The 18,471-nt window shown below is 44.2% G+C and overlaps 11 protein-coding genes across 11 annotated transcripts; 6 read left to right on the top strand and 5 right to left on the bottom strand.

Annotated features, from left to right (window-relative positions):
• Positions 1 to 41: 41 nt before the first annotated feature.
• VCUG_01369 (uncharacterized protein) lies at positions 42 to 872 on the bottom strand (the record flags this gene model as incomplete). Its single annotated transcript, XM_008076196.1, has 1 exon — positions 42 to 872. The coding sequence occupies one exon, from the start codon at positions 870 to 872 to the stop codon at positions 150 to 152; it is 723 nt and encodes a 240-aa protein (XP_008074387.1). The 3' UTR covers positions 42 to 149.
• Positions 873 to 2,098: 1,226 nt separating this feature from the next.
• On the top strand, positions 2,099 to 2,323 carry VCUG_01368 (uncharacterized protein; the record flags this gene model as incomplete). Its single annotated transcript, XM_008076195.1, has 1 exon — positions 2,099 to 2,323. One exon carries the CDS (start codon positions 2,099 to 2,101, stop codon positions 2,321 to 2,323), a length of 225 nt encoding a protein of 74 aa, XP_008074386.1.
• Positions 2,324 to 3,910: 1,587 nt separating this feature from the next.
• Positions 3,911 to 6,342, bottom strand: VCUG_01367 (uncharacterized protein; the record flags this gene model as incomplete). Its single annotated transcript, XM_008076194.1, has 1 exon — positions 3,911 to 6,342. One exon carries the CDS (start codon positions 6,340 to 6,342, stop codon positions 3,958 to 3,960), a length of 2,385 nt encoding a protein of 794 aa, XP_008074385.1. The 3' UTR covers positions 3,911 to 3,957.
• Positions 6,343 to 7,729: 1,387 nt separating this feature from the next.
• On the top strand, positions 7,730 to 8,038 carry VCUG_01366 (uncharacterized protein; the record flags this gene model as incomplete). The annotated part of the gene is made up of 1 exon (XM_008076193.1): positions 7,730 to 8,038. One exon carries the CDS (start codon positions 7,730 to 7,732, stop codon positions 8,036 to 8,038), a length of 309 nt encoding a protein of 102 aa, XP_008074384.1.
• Positions 8,039 to 9,388: 1,350 nt separating this feature from the next.
• Positions 9,389 to 10,398, top strand: VCUG_01365 (uncharacterized protein; the record flags this gene model as incomplete). Its single annotated transcript, XM_008076192.1, has 1 exon — positions 9,389 to 10,398. The coding sequence occupies one exon, from the start codon at positions 9,389 to 9,391 to the stop codon at positions 10,223 to 10,225; it is 837 nt and encodes a 278-aa protein (XP_008074383.1). The 3' UTR covers positions 10,226 to 10,398.
• On the bottom strand, positions 10,275 to 11,179 carry VCUG_01364 (uncharacterized protein). The gene has a single exon (XM_008076191.1). It carries the CDS (start codon positions 10,673 to 10,675, stop codon positions 10,286 to 10,288), a length of 390 nt encoding a protein of 129 aa, XP_008074382.1. The 5' UTR covers positions 10,676 to 11,179; the 3' UTR covers positions 10,275 to 10,285.
• On the top strand, positions 10,739 to 12,328 carry VCUG_01363 (uncharacterized protein). The gene has a single exon (XM_008076190.1). It carries the CDS (start codon positions 10,815 to 10,817, stop codon positions 12,219 to 12,221), a length of 1,407 nt encoding a protein of 468 aa, XP_008074381.1. The 5' UTR covers positions 10,739 to 10,814; the 3' UTR covers positions 12,222 to 12,328.
• Positions 12,329 to 12,837: 509 nt separating this feature from the next.
• On the top strand, positions 12,838 to 13,011 carry VCUG_02844 (uncharacterized protein; the record flags this gene model as incomplete). Its single annotated transcript, XM_008076197.1, has 1 exon — positions 12,838 to 13,011. The coding sequence occupies one exon, from the start codon at positions 12,838 to 12,840 to the stop codon at positions 13,009 to 13,011; it is 174 nt and encodes a 57-aa protein (XP_008074388.1).
• A 167-nt stretch (positions 13,012 to 13,178) lies between these two features.
• On the top strand, positions 13,179 to 14,972 carry VCUG_01362 (uncharacterized protein; the record flags this gene model as incomplete). Its single annotated transcript, XM_008076189.1, has 1 exon — positions 13,179 to 14,972. The coding sequence occupies one exon, from the start codon at positions 13,179 to 13,181 to the stop codon at positions 14,928 to 14,930; it is 1,752 nt and encodes a 583-aa protein (XP_008074380.1). The 3' UTR covers positions 14,931 to 14,972.
• A 919-nt stretch (positions 14,973 to 15,891) lies between these two features.
• Positions 15,892 to 17,426, bottom strand: VCUG_01361 (uncharacterized protein; the record flags this gene model as incomplete). The annotated part of the gene is made up of 1 exon (XM_008076188.1): positions 15,892 to 17,426. One exon carries the CDS (start codon positions 17,424 to 17,426, stop codon positions 16,041 to 16,043), a length of 1,386 nt encoding a protein of 461 aa, XP_008074379.1. The 3' UTR covers positions 15,892 to 16,040.
• A 184-nt stretch (positions 17,427 to 17,610) lies between these two features.
• VCUG_01360 (uncharacterized protein) lies at positions 17,611 to 18,350 on the bottom strand (the record flags this gene model as incomplete). The annotated part of the gene is made up of 1 exon (XM_008076187.1): positions 17,611 to 18,350. The coding sequence occupies one exon, from the start codon at positions 18,348 to 18,350 to the stop codon at positions 17,787 to 17,789; it is 564 nt and encodes a 187-aa protein (XP_008074378.1). The 3' UTR covers positions 17,611 to 17,786.
• Between the last annotated feature and the right edge of the window lie 121 nt (positions 18,351 to 18,471).

The following is an 18,471-nucleotide window of genomic DNA, read 5'->3' as shown; positions in this document are numbered from 1 at the left end:
CGTTAAAATCGTTGGTATCAGTGATTTTAAGCACACTATAATTGCTTTTCTCATATTTTTATTAAATTTACTGCTACGATTAATTTTACAACCTATCCAAGTACTGTTAAGCAACCAACTGAAAGGGCTGCATTGAGCAAAACTCGCATTTAAGTCAAGAGCTCATCCAAGAAGCGCATTCCCTTTCTATCAAACCATTCGTTGTTATCCCGTACGGCACAGCAGACCATAAAAAGATAGGCCAGTACAGGGTCGCCCCAACTTTCCATTCGCTCCTTGTTCACGTAGCAGTACACCATACATTCCGGATGAACCACAATTCCTCTCTCACCAAATACTTTTCTCAGCAACTCATACATCACCCGCCTATGCTCTATTTTCTTCCTATCGTATGATATAAAACCGTGTTTCAAAATATTCTTCACAAGATCATGAGTGGTCATATCCATAGAATCTATTGAATCGTCCATGCTTGAACTCGATACAGGGATGACATACTGCACAATAAACTTTTCGAAGCCTCTTCTCGTTGCGGCTAGGTCCGACATTCCAGCACGTTGAGTGCTCTCTTTCAAGCTTAAATTGGTGTCCATAATACTACTACCATCTAGTATATCCTTTTGCTGTTCGCTGATATCTTCTCTTTTCTTACATTTTTTTGGTTTCAGGGCCCTTATCACAGCTCTTTCTGTATCGACTCCGTTTCTCTGGCACACGCTTATGTACTGGAAAAAAAGAATGCTCATATTCAAGAAAACCAAGCCTAGGAGATATTTAAAGTGTTTGTTAACGGTGACCGTAAGAATCACAATAACTATTATCGATATAAATTGGTAATATGTGGCTTTGATGATCTTCTCCTTCGTAACCATTTAGAGGGCACCGGGTATTAAAAAATTTTCAGGTCAATGCTTAGCCTGCACAGCGTAAGTTTGCTGCTCCGATTTTCTGTTTTAGAAACACAGAGAAAACAAATCAGCAAGAATGAGTGTTCTGTTATAAGCACTGTGCAATGGTTCACAGAAATAGATTTTTATGGTTTTTTTGCTACCCACCACTCCGTAAGTTTAACCTTGCTGTTACTATTTTAATGTCATTATCGGACTAAATGACTTAAGCAACAAATCGTAGCTATATCATCAGGTCAAAAGCATAACGCGGTATCTTATCATTATCATGTGCAGAGATGAAATGCAAAGAAAAAAGTAAATGTTTTACTTATTTTGTTTGTATGTGCAGTATTTTTTGCGCTTGTGACAGCTATTCGCATGGATTGCTTACCACACGAACGATTCAATTGATCCCATCGTATAGATGACTCATTGATTTGCTTAATCGGGTTATATGCCCATTTTGAATTTAAACGCCCTAGGCACCTTCAAGATTGCCTTGGTCCTATCGAATTGTTCATTCATATCACTGCTCAGTAAATTGTTGAGCAGCTGTTTTAAAGTAACGATCATCATGCTTAAGGAACCCTTTTAAGATTATCGTTTATTTAAACTACTTCAGTATTGAACTTTCACGTTAATTACGTTATCACCCATCGATTTAATACATGAGAATACAACTCGAAAGCTGATTGATCAGTTCTGAAAAATAAATTATTTGACCCTTCGAGAAAAATGAAAACATTTGTTTCACGTATTCGCACTGCATGAAGAGTCTAAAGTTGTTGTACAACTCATTCTTTATGAGATGCACTTAGTCATCATTTACAAACAATATTTTCATTCTATTTTTATTTATTCAACCCCTACTATTATTTGGTTGGCTGTTTTTATGAACACCACCACGTCTAATCAAACTGCATGAAATAAATAACATATCTGCACTTTTAACTTTTGTTTGATGTCCTCAACATTGTTACAAATCATGATAGCATTTACAATATATTTAGATGATTTACCAGAAAGGAATGAAATACATTTGCGAATACAAAATGGATGTAAAAGTAAGTTTTTGGTCAATGTAGCAGAACATAATATCACAATTAAACAGATGTTTTGGTGAACAGTTTGTATGTTCTCATCATCGACTAGCGTTCATTTTTATGTAAAGAATCAAAACTATAAATAAGTTAAGAAGTCGGTGCATTATGCATCCAGATTTTGACAATACGCCAACTGAAAAGTTTTTGGTGGAAAAGACACAATTGGTAAATCCTGGTGGTTCTGCCTGTGCTGTAGATAATCAGCTGATTGTCTACCGCGGCAAAGCCTTATTTATTGATCGGACCTACGAGAGTCTGCAAAATGTTCCTGTGCTCCGTGCACAGTTCTTAACAAAGCACTTCAGTATTGTGCATGTTCCAAAAAAATAATACCAGTTGCAGTAAAAAATAATCAGACAATATCTCTACACCGACATTCCATATCACTATGTGTACCAGAACAGCCGATGGGTATTGCGATAGCGAGGTGATGGCAAGGTCATTACAAGATCGTATGCGGTCAATCCAGAGGAAAAGGAGAGATTCTATCTGAGAATGCTCTTGCTCAATGTGAGAGATGCAACGTCATTCGACGACTTAAGAAGTGCAAACAATGTTGTATATGGCACATCCGAGGAAGCAGCAAGGGCAAAAAATCTTCTGCAGGATGACAGTGAATGAAAGAACATGCTGAGCGAAGCTGCAATGACAGAGACATCTGACCATATCAGAAAGCTGTTCGCATACATCTGTGTGTTCAACAGACCACATGATGCACTTGGACTGTTCAACGAATATGTTGACGATATGTGCGATGACATCGTTAACGAGATATATGGTGATGTGGCCAACATGGCTGACAGCGAAGATCTGACGAACAGAACTATACTCACAACAAACAACGATGCTGCAAAGGAAATCAATGACAGTGTCCTTGACTTGATGATTGGCAACGAAGTGACATACACGAGTGCAGACTCTATTGTCACAGAGGACAATGATGTTGTTGCGAACTATCCGTTAGACTTTCTCAACAAGCAGCAGCCTTCAGGAATGCCACCGCACAAGTTAGTTCTAAAAAGGGGTGCGTTGATAATGCTATTGCGCAACCTTGATCCAGCCAACAGCCTACTCAATGGCACACACCTGGTGGTTGATGAACTCCACACAAACTTCATCATAGCTACTATTGTAACCGGATCCAGGAAAGATAGCAGGGCAGTGATACCAAGGATCGACATGGCACCGAGCGAGACAAAGCTGCCATTCATACTCAAGAGAAGACAGTTTCCGGTTCTTCTTTCGTTTACGATGACAATCCATAAGTCACAGGGTCAGTCATTTGACAAGGTAGGTGTTTATCTGCACAGCCCAGTCTTTGTGCATGGTCAGTTGTATGTAACTCTGTCGAGAGTGGCTATGCAAACGGTCTAAGGGTGTATGTTGCTGACAATGGAGACCATGGAAAGCGTGAGAATGATAAAGTATACACAAGAAATGTTGTGTATAATGAGCTACTAGAATGAAAGTAATTTATTAATTTTGTAACTATACAACAGTTGGTAGAAAGGAATGACCTAATGTTTTAGTTATATTCAAAAGCGCTATTTTGGTATACTATCGATTCATGCACCCATTTTGATAAATGGGATAGCACAGCAAGTCATGCCATGAAAAACCTACATAAACATTCCAGAATTCATAAATAAAAGCTAGAAATATTCCTCAACGCTGTTAGAATGTATATGGTAAATTTAAAGCTCTATATCAATATCAAATAATTATACATATCCAAATAGCATTCAACACAAATAATTTCTGTCTTCATGTTGAATCACAGGTCCAGATTGCAGCCACTAGGCTAAAATGCTAAGGAAGTATAAGCTGGTAACTATAAGTGCTCTAACAACAATACGTACGGTATATGTGACATATTTCAGGTACAGAAATGCGTTATATAATTCATTCAAAGATATGTGCATATGTAACATGCTCCCATACTTACAGTCATTTTATTTACCTGCTCACTGTAAAACACCCAATATCTTGTCAATTACCTCTACGCTGCTCGCTAATACTTTCAAAAACACGCCCACATCGCTACCCATACCCTCCAGTTTCACCTCAATTCGCACATATACACTATCCATCGTAATACCCTCTAAGATCAACTGCACCACATCATCTGTATACACCTGATCAACCACCTGCAAGTTAAAAATGTCCAGTACCTCTTCCTTCGCAACGCTCAGCGACCTGTTCTCCAGTGCAAACGATGTTTTCTTATTATGCGATGGCGTCTTTCCGTGACTGCAGGGTTTGATCGTGTCCAAATAATTTACATTAAAGGGTCGCAGTTCCCTTGTCTCATTTTCGAATTCCTCGGTAGCCGGATCCATTAAGTCGTAGAAGCATACTGCAGAGCATTCTGTATTAATCACGAGCGGTCTTTTGAGCACAACGGTCGTCGAAAAGCCGGCTTTAATTCCGAAGAGCACAGTGGTGGTTTTGCTCACGCCTTCGCCCTGCTTCTCATCGAGGCGCGTACAGCAGTCAACGAATTGAAAATCTCCCTTTGTGTACTCATCGTCGTAGTGCGCACTCTTGCAGAACGCCTTTTCATCCCAGTACTGGTCCTTGCCTTCTTCAACTCCCATGAGCATCTTTCCCTCTGCTATATCCAGATCTTTAGCGGTGTTCTCCATCTTAAGGATCACATAGATAAAGCACTTGAACACGCGCTTGACCAGAACTACCTTCATCTCCTTGTTCAAAAGTACGACCGGCCGCGTTTCCTTTATAAATATGCTTTCTTTTTTTTTATTAGACACGTATTTACTTACGTCTGCGTTCTTTCTATTCATGAAGTAGTAATTGAGTAGATCGTCCTCGTTTTCTTCAAAAAGCCCTTTGCCTGTAAGTCGATTTACACACGCCATTGCATTGTTCCTGACAATCTCGTTTTCAAGAATCAAGCGATTGTACACTGCCACTAGGTACTTTTTGTCCTTGATTAGACCAAGTATGTCATTTGTGATGATGCTGTACTGGCTGTCCTCCAAGTACTCGACAAGCACATCCATGATGAAACTTTTGTTGAGGGCACTTTTGATGGGGCTGTGATCAACATTTTCACCATCGCCATTCTTGCCTTTGACCTCAATTCCCGGGGCATCTGTCGCAGTAGCGCTTTCATCGTCTTCCTCGTAATTGATGTAACACTCATCATCAAGCATATGTTCACCTAGCAGTTCACCATACATGCGCACAATCTCCTTCTTCATCTCCAGACTGCTTCTCTTGAACATTAAAGGTTTCAAGAATCGTGCCATTTCCTCCTCTTTCCCATTCTTCTGCGCGATTGTACCAAACGCTTTAACGATAAGCAACGCCTTCTCATCATCGTACTGCGTAAGATCTGTGTTGGCGATCCTTTCTATCGTGTTGCTGTCGCCTGTCCTGAGCAGTATTCTTAGCGAATGATCGTCGTTTATCTTAATGAGCGAAGGATTAAGCACAGCTACTTTACGCGCGTAATTCTGGCTCAACGCATCGAGAGAGCGCAGAGTGCTCATTCTTATGACAATGTCGTTGCTGTTCAGCAGAATCCCAGCATTGGTTATTGCTTGGCTCAAGAACGGCACAGGATCCTTCATATAGCTTACTTTTCTGAGGGCCTCAGTGAAACAAATCTCGCCACTTATCTTTACGTTCAGGTGATCTCGAAGATTATTTGTGGTGCGTGCTTGCTGCGCACCTGCCATTCCCCGCCCAATCACAGTGTATCTCTGGTCGTAGCCGTCCCTATAAAACGATGAAAACGGCTTTTCAATGCTTTCAAATAGAATGGCATGGTAATGCTGCACAGTCTTCGAAGTGTCCACCTTGTGATACCTCATAAACTCTGTCTTGAGCTTCCCAAAATACGTTATGAGACTGTTCGATGCCTTCCTTACCTGATCGCATGTTGGCTTCCTCTCATCTCCTAGTTCTTTTGCCATCTCTTTCAGCACCATATCACGATGCAATCGCAACAGGCACAGCATTCCTAGGTCCACATCCTTGCATTCCATCACATATTTCATAAAGTCTCCCACCATTTCCTCGGGCACAATCTTAACGAGCAGCCTCAGTCCCAGCTCCTCCTTCTTGTCAATGATGTTGATTGCAACAAATGAATTATCGAACGGCAGCAACAAATTCAAACACACGTACACCAATTGATTTACAAAATTGTTGTTCAGGCTGAACGAGCGCAGAAGAAAAAAAGCGATTTGTTCGGTCTGCTGAGGAGATATCGTGTTGTTCTGAATGTGCTTGAGAAGACTCACCAGCGATTTTATGATGTTGCGTGGTGTGAGGCCCTGCTGAAACGTTGATTTTATCTCGGTCAGAAGTTTTGAGGACATTTTAAATGGGGGCTAAGAATTTGCGATTTTTAAAATTGGGACAACAGGGCGTGTTTTTAATTAATGAGGTATGGTCGCGAGAGGCGCATCGCAGGGTTCGAGGGCAGAAAGGACCGTTTGGAATTGAGATTTAACATAGATTCGAGTGATACGGGGGTTGTACCGTTTAGGAAAAGACGAGTATCGATACGATGATACAAAGGGGTTCTTTACATATGACTGGACAAGCCAATATTATATGCAGTAAACTGCCAGTTAAGGCACGGCAATTGTGCATAGCACCGCATGCGATAGTATTTGTAATACGCATGCAGCCCAAATAATCGGTAAATCCATTTTATTGCCATGAATGTACTTGTCGAAGACAGGCAGTGCTAAATGCCTCGTATTATAAAATACGTTAGAAATAATCGAGAAAAGAAGGATCGCAAAATCCATTAGGCAACAGGAACCTAAATAAGGTATTCATAGCATCAACAATACTTTACTTTATCTTATATCCGATGTTGCCCGGCTTAATCCTGTATTCTGTGGTGGTTCTCTGCCATAGCCGTGAAAGTCTTGGCACATGGTGATGTTTCTGCCGAAATGTTAAGGTGGTATTCTGTGGTAGTTCTCTGCCATAGCCGTGAGAGTCTTGGCACATGGTGATGTTTCTGCCGAAATGTTAAGGTGCATCAGTAGCTGGTGGTATCACCTAAATGTTTCATCAGGTACTGTTTTGCATTTTTGTGGTCAGAGGTCTTCACAAACGTAATTACCCTTCCAATCGTCAACGAGCTAACATTTTTATACTTTGAGCGCCTCTTTGGTTGCTTATAACCTGTGCCTCTGACCTTTCCACACGTATGTATGAACTGAGGTAATTTAAATCCTTGCCCGTTGACCAATGGCACGTTTTATTCGTTCTGTAACCTCGCGCGACTGGTCATTTGGTTCGGCACTCCTATCCTCATAAAACGACTAAATGGTGGTACAGGCTGACAATACAACAATCATCACGCGGCGTATGTTAAAACAGTAAAATAAGTGTGAAAGCCGCACATCTCCTTCATCGATCAGCTGACCGAACACAACAATAAGATTAAACCATTCGCTTGATGATCAATCTCGGTAGCATTTCTACTTCTTATCATTGCATCCTGTACGTAATACGCGTGATAGTGCTCAATTTTTCTTGCAGAGCTGAGGGCGATTCTTCCAAAAATCTGTTACAGCCAGTTTCTCTCAACACTTCCCACTCCATTTATATTGAATGGATAATAAGACTCTAAACCTGTCATATCAATGCAGCAAATCCTTTCTATCACTCTCTTACCTCCGAGGCTTGCTCGTTCCAATTCGTTAATCCTGCCACAAAACAAAAAATATCTTGCCCCTCGCACGGATGCGGCACGACATTCTAAAACCGCGATCGATCAGAAAAACAAAGCTGGCAAATTTACCAACTGCAGTGCCGCAATCATTCACAAAGATAAACCAGAAACGGATGAAAATTGAAAGACCGTGGTCAAAGTGGAAGATGAATACGCGGACAGGTGTGCAATACCGGTATGAGAGAGAAGAAAGTGTGCTGATGGATCGGTATAACGGTCTAGATGAGGGTATAAAGGGGCTGGTGAAGGTTGAAGAATCTTTGGTCAACGTGCTCAGGAACAAAATGAAAAATGATGAGCTGTACAATACCAAGAAGTGAATGCAAAGTACCATGCCGTACAAAGGGACAATAACAGCATTGGTTGTGTGTTACGGGCTAGCAAGCATAATATAGAACGAGAGAACAAAGTTTTTTACATCCTATATTCAGAGAGACACTCGAACCTTTATCTTGAATATGGCGTGGCACGCTTTGGATCAGCATCCTTTCAGGATTAGCGATGTTTCTGCTTCTCATTCTCACAAATAAAGTACATCAAAATTATGTTATGAATTGCACCTCGCCATAGCTGTACGGTTGGTTACACGTCCTTTCTGCCCTCATCACACAAATCGCGGTTTGATCGACTCTTCCACCATTTCATGTTTTATGCGCTAATTTTGTTGTTTATATTCGCATAAACTACTGTTCATGCACTTGTTGTGTTCATAGTTCTTGCTACGCATCCTAACAGCTTTCCATCCGCTAAAAATACCTTTATTGATCTACACGTAAAAACACACTTCTGGTTCGTTAAGACCGACCGTACCCACTATCTTTGATACTCACTCAACAAACCGTTCTCATCTTTATCCCTAACATATACACCAACCCCTCCCACAGATGCCTGAGGAAAGAATCAAAGTCATCAAAGAGCCCGAAGAAGTGGATGAAATTGTTGCAGCACTCACCGGTAAGGTGCACGAGATTGAAGGTAATTTGGAGCAGTTAGCCCGTCGATTGGACGATATCTTGAAAGAGATAGATGAGGAGAGCGAAGAGGGCAAATATGAGGATGAAGAGGTTAAATAAAGTATGAATGGCTGAGTTATGGACTGAGCAATGGTTTAATTGCTCTTGAGGCTCCGTGTGCGGGTTAAATCATGCTTACGTAGATCGATGAAGGTGTCTGGCTAGCGGTACTTTTCACTTTTTGGGGTGAATCGTTCATTCCACTCTCCTATAAATGTTTCATGATTTTTTGTTTTTTCTCGCAATTGCCCAGAACACGGAGGCACGATCTACAGTGCTGTATCGAGAGCATGGTAATAAACCATGTTACAACACGGTTTATTACAGTTTAAGTTTTCACTTCACAATTGCGATGAGAAATTGATTTGCTTGTCTACACTGCGCCGTAAAACAGATTGTGCACAACTACTTTCAGCACGAAAGTGTGTCTGCCTACCACCCCACTAAACCATGCTTAATCTTTCTGTAACGATTGCTTGCTTGTCCAAGCAGGCACCAATTCAATCTTCGATTTACTTCCTTGATTTCGTTACCAAAGGTACGTTTATTTATCTTCTCATATCACAGCCCTGTGCAACACACTTTTCTGGTCCGCTGGAACGGACAGTCTCCGTGATGTACTTCATGTAAAAATACCCCTCCGTAAAAAGCCTCATCATGCCGTTTGATATCACCGAAGACGACATCGCACGTTTTTCAACCATTGAACACGAATTCTCATCGGTAAAGGACCATTTCGATAACTACAAGTTTGCACTGATAGAACGAGAGAGTAAAATGCTGTTCCTCGACAGCATCAAGGACGATGTGCAGGTTGACTACCTACCAATATTTAAGGAGAGTAAGAAAAGGCTCAAAGAGACGAAAGATGTGGGCATCGCGCTGGAAGAAGAGATAAAAGAGCTGAGTGTAAAGAACTATGAGCTCAGAAAAAGTATAAATGGAATTGATGTGGCGTATGACACGCTAGAAGGGCTGAAGAAGCGCTTTTTGGAGAGCGAGAACGAGTTTAACAGGGTAGAAGAGATTGCCAAGCTGGAGAGAGAGTACAATACGGCAAGTGAAGCAGCAAGGGGAATGGTAGCGGAGCTGGAGAGGCTGAAGGAGGAGGGAGAAGAACTGTCGACAGAGTGTGATAGATCGTATGCAGTGCATCTGCGGGAGCGGGTGGACGAGCTCAAGCGAAAGAGAAAAAGATGGAGCCGTGTGGAGTATGACAGGATGCTGGTCGATGCCTACAGATGGTATGATATGATGGTGAACGTGCTAGAAATGTTCTTTGGAACACTGGGCGCTGTGACAATGAAAAAAAATGGATTTGATCTGAACGTGTGTGTGGGAGGCATGGAAATGGCAGTTATGATAAGAAACGGGGCATTTGTGGGTGTTAATGGGGTGGAGAATGAATGGATTGGTGATCTTGTGCGGTGGTGTGTACGGCTGGAGAGCGCACGGTTGTTTGTTCTGATGGCCAAGAGGCAGCTCAGAAAATAAAAATGTACTAAGCGATCAGCACCGTGTAAGATATTTATTTTCCTCCATCGCTCGTGGTGCTCATCCTTTGTTGATTTTAGACGGTGCTTCTCCCGTGCTAGCGTTAAATGGCCGTTCCTCCACGACGGCAGGTGCATTTGCTGTGCCAGTGCTAAATAAAAAGTTGCAGGCAATGACTGTTTCGTACCAACGGTACCCGTCTTGAATGTTCGTATCGCAGGCGCGCTGCCTTTGCGGAAGCAGCCGGTGTTTACCCATGGCAACGAATATAAAGGTCAAAATGGCTAAGCAACCCGCATTGCCGGGACGGGTACGGCCAGCAATCGTTTTTAAGTGAGCGCAGAGGTTTTCGTGCGATGAAGAGTTGTGTTGAAGAGTTGTGGTGATGAGTTGTTCAAAAAATGCGTTGTTCAAAACAAGTGACCAGCAACGAAGAGGTATTTTATCCATTGCTCCGATGGATGCTGCGCACTCATCGCAAACTGTCAAAAACTGATCGTGCCATCATCCCGCAGTGTTTACCTTTCATTTTATGTTTCAGTTTGTTTTACCGCATCGTTAAAACACCCGTGCTCGTATCCACAACAAAATGTTTCTGTTCATTTCCTCTGTCGCAGCATTTTGCACGAAAGACTCGGACTGCCTAGTCCGTTCACGCCCTGACATCCATTCTCTGTACTGTGTGAATAACACGTGTCAGAAATTGCTGAGTGCCGGCAAAAATTGCACAAAGCCATCGGAATGCGCTTCATACTTCTACTACGGACCTCTGGCGTGTAGTGCGCGCTGTCGTGCAGAGAGCGAGTGCGAGTACGACGAGTTGAAGAGTGTCAACAGCGTGTACTGCTGCAGGGCTGTGCCCGAGGGAAAAGAGTGCAATCCTGGCCGGCCTAACCTGCTAAACGGGTGCGAGAGCAAGCATGGGTGCGTACAGGTTGATGGCGTGCACAAGTGCATGGGCAAGAACATGGGTGCGTGGTCGCTGGGCGTGTATCTGAGCGTACAGGGCAATCTGTGCATCAACATCGGCCTCAATCTACAAAAGCGCAGCTATCACAGCCCGTATCTCAGGATACGTGGCGTGAGCGTGTCCATGTTCTACATTGGTGTGGTGGTGTATGTGGCTGGCAAGGTGTCCGGGTTCATGAGCTACATATTCGGCAACCAAAGTCTCCTTGCATCGCTCGGCGCAGTCGGTCTGATCGCCAATTCCGTCTTTGCTCCGCTCATCAACAGCGAGGTGTTCACGTGGAAAGACTTCATGGCCATTGTGTTTGTACTCACGGGCTCGTCCGTCATTCTCATGAACAGCGGCCGGTCGCACAAGACGTTCACGCTGTGTGAGCTGCTCAAAATGTACCAGAAAAAGGAGACCCTCGTCTGGTTTGGCGTGATTGTGCTGCTCATTCTGTCTCTGTTCCTGCTTGTCAAGTTCATCGAGGTGAACTCGGAATGGTCGTTCACCGACGACCTTTTTGACTTTATGAAACGCGACCGGGTGTATTTTGAAGAGACAGGACGCATCCTGAAGTACAGCATGGTGGTGCTGTACGTGGGACTGAGCGGTATTATTGCAAGTTTTACGACGCTATTCGCCAAAAGCTTCGGCGAGATGGTCGATCAGACATTGCTGGGCGACAATCAATTTTTGTACGGAATCACGTACCTATTTTTCGCCAACATCGTTCTTTTCACGGGTCTGCAGATATTTTGGATGAACAAAGCGCTCAGACACTACGATGCCCTGCTCGTTATTCCGCTGTTTTTTGTTATATGGACGCTCTTCAGCGTGCTCACGGCAGGTATCTATTTCCAGGACTTTGAGTACTACACGTTAGACCAGTTCAAAGGATTTGTGTACGGATTGGTGATCATCATGGCAGGATCGTTTTTTCTTGTGAGCCGGGTTATGAACAGCGATCGGGTGGTTGGAAGGGAGAGCGGTGTGAAGAAGGTGCCAAAAAAGAAGGAAAAGACGGACACTGAGCAGAAGTAAGCGATGAGAGCGTGGAATAAGAGAATATGTGTGATTGGGAGTGAAGTGGAAAAGAATGACAAGAACTTGGTGAACAAGAGCGTGGAATAAGAGAATATGTGTGATTGGGAGTGAAGTGGAAAAGAATGACAAGAACTTAGTGAACAAGAACGTGGGTTGGAAATACCCGAGGAGTAGAATTTACGAGAATGGGCACAAGAAATGTGGTGTTTGCAATCAACGGACACAAATGAAGAAGAAGCAACCTATGGAATGGGAACAGTTCGCCAAGACTTTCGCACTTTGTCCATCTAAAGACCGTTCTACGGCTGAGCATATCAAATTTTGGAGGTGATTTATCCCACATCGATAGAAAAGCCTCGATATAGAAATGGAGAGAAGGGCAGAAGAACAAACTTTGGCACACATACAAGCAATAAAAATTGCGAACCACCAACCAATCAAATAAAATGACAGTTTTGAACCATTAATTGCGTGTTGTTCCATTCTTTGCAGCTCTTCGTGTCGTTCAACCAGATTTGATCAAAATTACACGGTTTTCTGTTCGTTGTCGGTAAACTGGGAAATCACATGTGTTCCTGTTCTGAACACACCCTTTCAAAAACGAACGAACAAAATGAAACATTTCAAGAGCAGAAGTGCCACGCATCGATTCGTTGCGAAGAGCGGCAGAAAGGACATTCCGAACAATACACGAGTAAAGCTGCTCGATAACTGTGTGCTGAACGATTTAGAGGGTGACAAGGAGAGTGAGGAAAGTGATTTCTTGTCAGATTTTGTAGAATCGTGAGGAGGGCGCGCTTCACTGGGCCTGTGCTGGTAATTAAAACAAACGATGTGCACCAATCGTTCTTTGCTCCGTGGCAGGCAGATCTTCGGCAAACCACGGATTGCACTGCCATAAATTGCCGGTCGTTCGTATTTTTAATTTCCGAGTGAACCGCCTAGCCCATGTCAATGTACGAAAATAAACCACAGAAGTACGAGATAAAACAACTGTGCGTACAAACCACCGAAAGCGTGGAGCACGAGAACGGGAGGGATGTTACAGTGCCGGATATCGTGTTGGACAGGGATGATGTCTTTCTGGTGCTTGGGGATGTGGAGGGTGTCAGCAGCGTTTTGTTGGAGGGCATGTGCGCGAATATCGCGTATGCAGGTGATGGGCGGGACCGTAAGGATGAGAGCAGACGCGCAAGGAAGAGGATAAAGAAAATCGTTCTGAACCGGAAAGTGTCCGTGTACAGCACGTCTACGGTATTTAACATCCTTTACCTCGCGAACAATCAGCACAGCACTGTTGCCGAGCAGATACAGAGAACGAGCGTATTGCTTGAGCAGCTTGGGCTGTCTGCGTGTTTCTACATGAGTTGCTCCGATCTGAACAAGCTGTACCACACGTTGGTAGCGATAGGCGTATTTGTCATGCAAGGCTACGATGCGATCTTCCTCGACAGCGTTTTTTGTGGTATGAGCGAGCGAGAATGTGAAAAGCTCGTTCTTATTGTGGCGGAGCTGGCGAAGTACTACGGTATTTTGTTTGTCATGGGTAGCGATGGGTACGGAAGAGGCGATAGCACGTGTGATGCCGGGGTGGAATGGGTCTGTGATGGGGATCACCGAACAGAGTGTGTTGCATTCGGCGGTAACGCTGCGTGCAAGACGGGCACTTCTTTCATTGGCGGGAAGTGCTTCAAAGCTTTGGTTGTAAACGACTTTTGTGCGGCGCTGGGGACCATTTCTGGGATATCCCATGTTATCAAGGACGTGACGGCAAGAAGTGAAAACTTGGAGAAGCAAAACGAGGGCCGCCAAATCAAGAGGAAGAACAGGGAAGCGAATTGGGTATCGCTGATGCGCGGGATTGCCGGCAATTTTAGGCTTTACTGCGTTGTTTTTCAGATGTTTTTGGTTTTAATTATTTTCGTTGGCGTTGTGCTGATGAAAAATAGCCTTGACCCGTTTAGGATCGAGCTGTTGGTGCCCAACGTTGCAGGGAGTGAGAGCGCCGATGTAGAGAACGCGATCACCCCCATTTTCATAGAAAAGGAGCACAACACGAACTGCCTGGTCATCTGTGCGACTCTCATCTCCTTCGCACTTCCGATTGTTCCCCTGCTTGCACCGCGCCATAACGTTCAGGTGCTTTTCGCGAACAGCCTGCCCACCAAGCGGATAATTTCTCTGAACGTGCTCTCTCGGTTGCTTCACGAGGGCATGCTGTGCCTGTGCTTCGCCCTTATGATGAGTATAGCGAGCGGCCTTCTGCTTGCGCTCAGTCCCATCTTCTCGTTTTTGTTCATCTTTGTAGCACTCATTTCTGCACGGCTGTTCTACCTGCTTTGCACGTATCTACGGTTTGATCTGGCCGTTCGTTGCGTGCTTTACGTCTGTCTCCTTTCACCAGCCGTTCTGTACCCGTTTCTTCTCACGTTCCCGCTCAGCCACGAGGTGCACAAATTTATTGCGTTTTTGCCGCAGGTTTCCGTGCTCAAGTACATGCACGCCCTGCTCTACGTGTCCATCCGTCCACAGCTAGCGCACGAGCATATGAAGGCGTTCAGCAGGTTTTTGAATATGCTGTGCTTCCCTGTGGCAGGAGATTACAGGATGGGGCTGCTCGTCCTGTTTTTGTATCTATCGGTGCTGTGGATGGTTGTGTTCTTCGTTATGAAGAGCAAATTGAGAAGAGCGTTTCGAATCAAGTAGGTAAACGATCAGAACAAAGCGATTAAATATATTATTAGCACACCGTGTACGCTCTGTGTGGCGAGCCGTGACGTAAAAATGGTATTGTCCAGTTCTGGCGAGTACTTTTTGGTATTTATGGCGCATCTCATGATGCGCTATTGTGCGGTATGCAATGCAGCCCGTTCATTTCTTTGTTTCCATCAAGCGATCGTATCGCAATGGTGGTGTACCATCAGAAAGGAAGGGCGGGCCATGCCCCCATTCATTGGGCTGATTCGTAGGCATCGATGCTTTTATAAATTTATCGATTGGTGGTAAAATCGATCGCTGCGCAACAATGATTTGGTAAAAATTATGGAACGCACTACAAACGTATTTTGAGTAAAAATACGTGGTATATACCACGTATTGTGCTGTTACAGCGTATTTATCCGTGGACATTGCTGCTGCGTATGAGGTTTAAACGCATTTTGAATTGAACATTCCACTTTTTGCCCATTTTTGTTGCCCTGAGAATTTTACCTGCCTGTGGTGGAAAGGCTTTGATTCATGGATACAGCGCTGCTACCACTGCTGAATGCTTAAATCGTTGCATTACGGAACTGACGGGTAGAGCGGGCATGCTCGTATTAAATGTACGTTAACTGAGCAGCAAAACTATGCTTGAACGTTTTTGGAACAGAAAGGTCTTCAGAGGCACGGTAGCACACTTCCGCTTCGAGTCGGTTCACGTGCTACGCTCAGAACGGTTTTATAAAAAGGGCCCTTCCGGTTGATGCGGATGAACCGTGACAAATCGAGCAGAACGATAATAATCGGTGGAAAGAATATGCGATGCTTACAGCCATGCTGAAGGGCTAGATGACAGGTTGTGCTGTACACAGCAGAAATGGTACACGGAGCATGCTTTTGAAGATTGAGTGCCGTCTCTTAAACATACGACTTGCATAGCTCAGCACAAAAGCTGAGCCTTAGATGTACAACGCCTTAAATTATTTTATTACGCACTTCGCACATTTCTTCTATGCCTGGTCTGAGAAACGAAAAATTTGTCTGAATTACGGATGGACGATCCCGTGGTAGAAAATGCTCCAGCACAGCTGTGCTGAAAAGATGAAACTACGCACTCTAACCCTTTTTCTTTCGCCTGAATTTGTTCTTGACCTTTTCGACAACGTTCTTGTCATAATCAAACGTGTGGTACTTAACCTTTGCAATATTGCTGTCTATTTCAAGATGATTTGCACTATGGCTCCTCAGCTCGATACGTTCTAACCTATCGTTCAGTTTTTGTTCGCCCTTATCCGGTTCCTTGGCCATGCCGTGATGGCCTGACGGGTCAGCACTGTCTGACTTGCGCTCCACGGCATTTCCGCCCCCAATGGTGCTGCTACCATTCTCTGTGCACCTCGAGCTGCAGTCTTCTACACCACTACACGGCTGTGTACCATCATTCTCCACAACCTCATTTAAAATGAAAAGAATGTCCTCAATGTGTGCGCGCAGTATTGGCGAGCACCTGGGCAGCACGCTCTTGAATTGTATTTTTGTCTTCGGCATCTTCTCCAGTATAAGACTGAGCTGGCGCTCAGTCAGCACGTAGTTCACGCTTTCGTTGTTATTTTTTGCTATGAAGTCCCTCAGTTTCAGAATATCGTCCAGAGCCTTCCTCTTTCCTCCTGTGATATTATTTTGTGCACTGATCCTCTCCTCGGTTTGCTTTACACTCTCAAGCACAGCCTCATCGTCTTTTTCTGGTGCTATGTCCAAGCGCAGCAGTTCGCCCTGCATCGGCCTGATACGAAAATCTACAAAGTAGCACTCGCGCACCTTAACAAGGGAACAGCAGCACGGAACAACCCTAAACTCTTCTCTCAGCGCAAGCAACGTTTTTCCATTCATGTACTTACGGTACGTGCAATCGTAGCTAAGCATTGCAACCAGCCTTTTGTGTTCGAGGGCGTCTACAACGTACGCACCACGATCTGTCTGTACGAGGAACACGCACGTAAACGGCAGATAAGTGCGGTATGTGTGCAGGTACGCGTGCATCAGGACGTGTTTGCTGTTCCTTACCGATTCCAAAAATGAATTTACGTTGCTCTCATCCACCCATGCCAGATTCTCACCAAACACACACAAACTCGCCGGCATCTCAGGCACTTCGCACCCACATTCATAGCGCATGTGCATCTCCACGTCCTCAATCAACGGCTTGATGATGTTCTGTCCTATGAGACCAACAAGCGCACCGGTAACCGTGTCATTGTCCGTGTGCTCTCCGCTACCGTGGTACAACTTGACAAGCGTAGGAGGCACGACCACGCTGTTATTGAGTGACTTGTAAATCTTGTCGATGCGTGCCATTATCAGATCTTCATCGAATGTGTTCAACCGACAGACCTGCTGGTAGAGGGGGCCGTACAGATGTGTGGGAATGGATGGGGCGCTGTTGAGCAGCTCAAGGTTTTTGTTGAGTTTGTGGAGCAGGGCGGAGCACAGATCGATGATCATGGAAGGGCAAAAAATTTAACGATTTATTGGTGCGGTCCGCACGGAGATGGAGAAGAACGCATGGAACGAACAAATGATGTGAACAGCAGTTCACGACTGAGGATGTGGAGAAGAACGCATGGAACGAACAAATGATGTGAACAGCAGTCCATGATAACATACGGTTTACCCAACATGTATGAACTGCTGAGAATGTTTTATTTAATGTCAACATGTGGGCAGCGATCCAACAAAGATAATGAACCATGGTTGGGACGATGAGCTCGCGTTATAAAATACAGGTTATTTGCTTAGCACCGTGCGGTGGACCCGCATTTGTGTGCAGGGTTGGACCCTGAATGACAAATCGGCTGCTATACCTCAAAGAACCTGCTCAATATCGGCATCAATTGGCGGCTTAGGCTTGCTGATGATGTCCTTCTCTTCAATACCTCTCTGCTCCATATTAATGGGCAGCTCAGCCTTGGGATGTCCGAGTTTGCACTCCGGTCCCTCAATGCAGAACCCGTAGAAATACGAGTAGCACAGTTTTTTCTTCACATGTTTGTTCCTGCACATCAACCCGTGCCTACAAAACCCCCTTTTATACCACAAGCACTCCTTGCTTTCACTGTTCGGATCAATGTGCAAAAAATGGCACTCAATGTTTGAACATTCACCGTACTTAGAGAAGAACCAGCATTCGGGCATCTTTTTTAGGTTGTATTCGTGCAGAAATTCGCATTTCTCGTTCTTCTTGCACAGGCCACGCAGCCAGTGCTTGCACACCACGGCCTTATCCAACTTGACGTGCAATTTTTGGCAGCGGGGATTGAAGCATTGGGACTTTTGAAAAGGCTTGCAGTAGATTTCATCCTTTTCCTTCAACTTGAGGTTCGTTGTGATGAAATTTTCAAAGTCAAAAACGGGTTCCTTCTTTTGCATCAGGGGGAAGAGCAAATCGTGTTTTTACGAATTATTCGCTAACGGGCAAATCGTGGCACTGAAGGAGCATTTTCTACCCGTGACAAGTTCAAAAACAGAAAAGTGTGTTTATCTAAAGGTT

Source organism: Vavraia culicis, assembly GCF_000192795.1.
Source record: "Vavraia culicis subsp. floridensis unplaced genomic scaffold supercont1.20, whole genome shotgun sequence".
NCBI lineage: Eukaryota > Fungi > Microsporidia > Pleistophoridae > Vavraia > Vavraia culicis.
The sequence above is the reverse complement of the archived record's forward strand: the minus strand, read 5'-3'. Positions and strand labels throughout refer to the sequence as shown.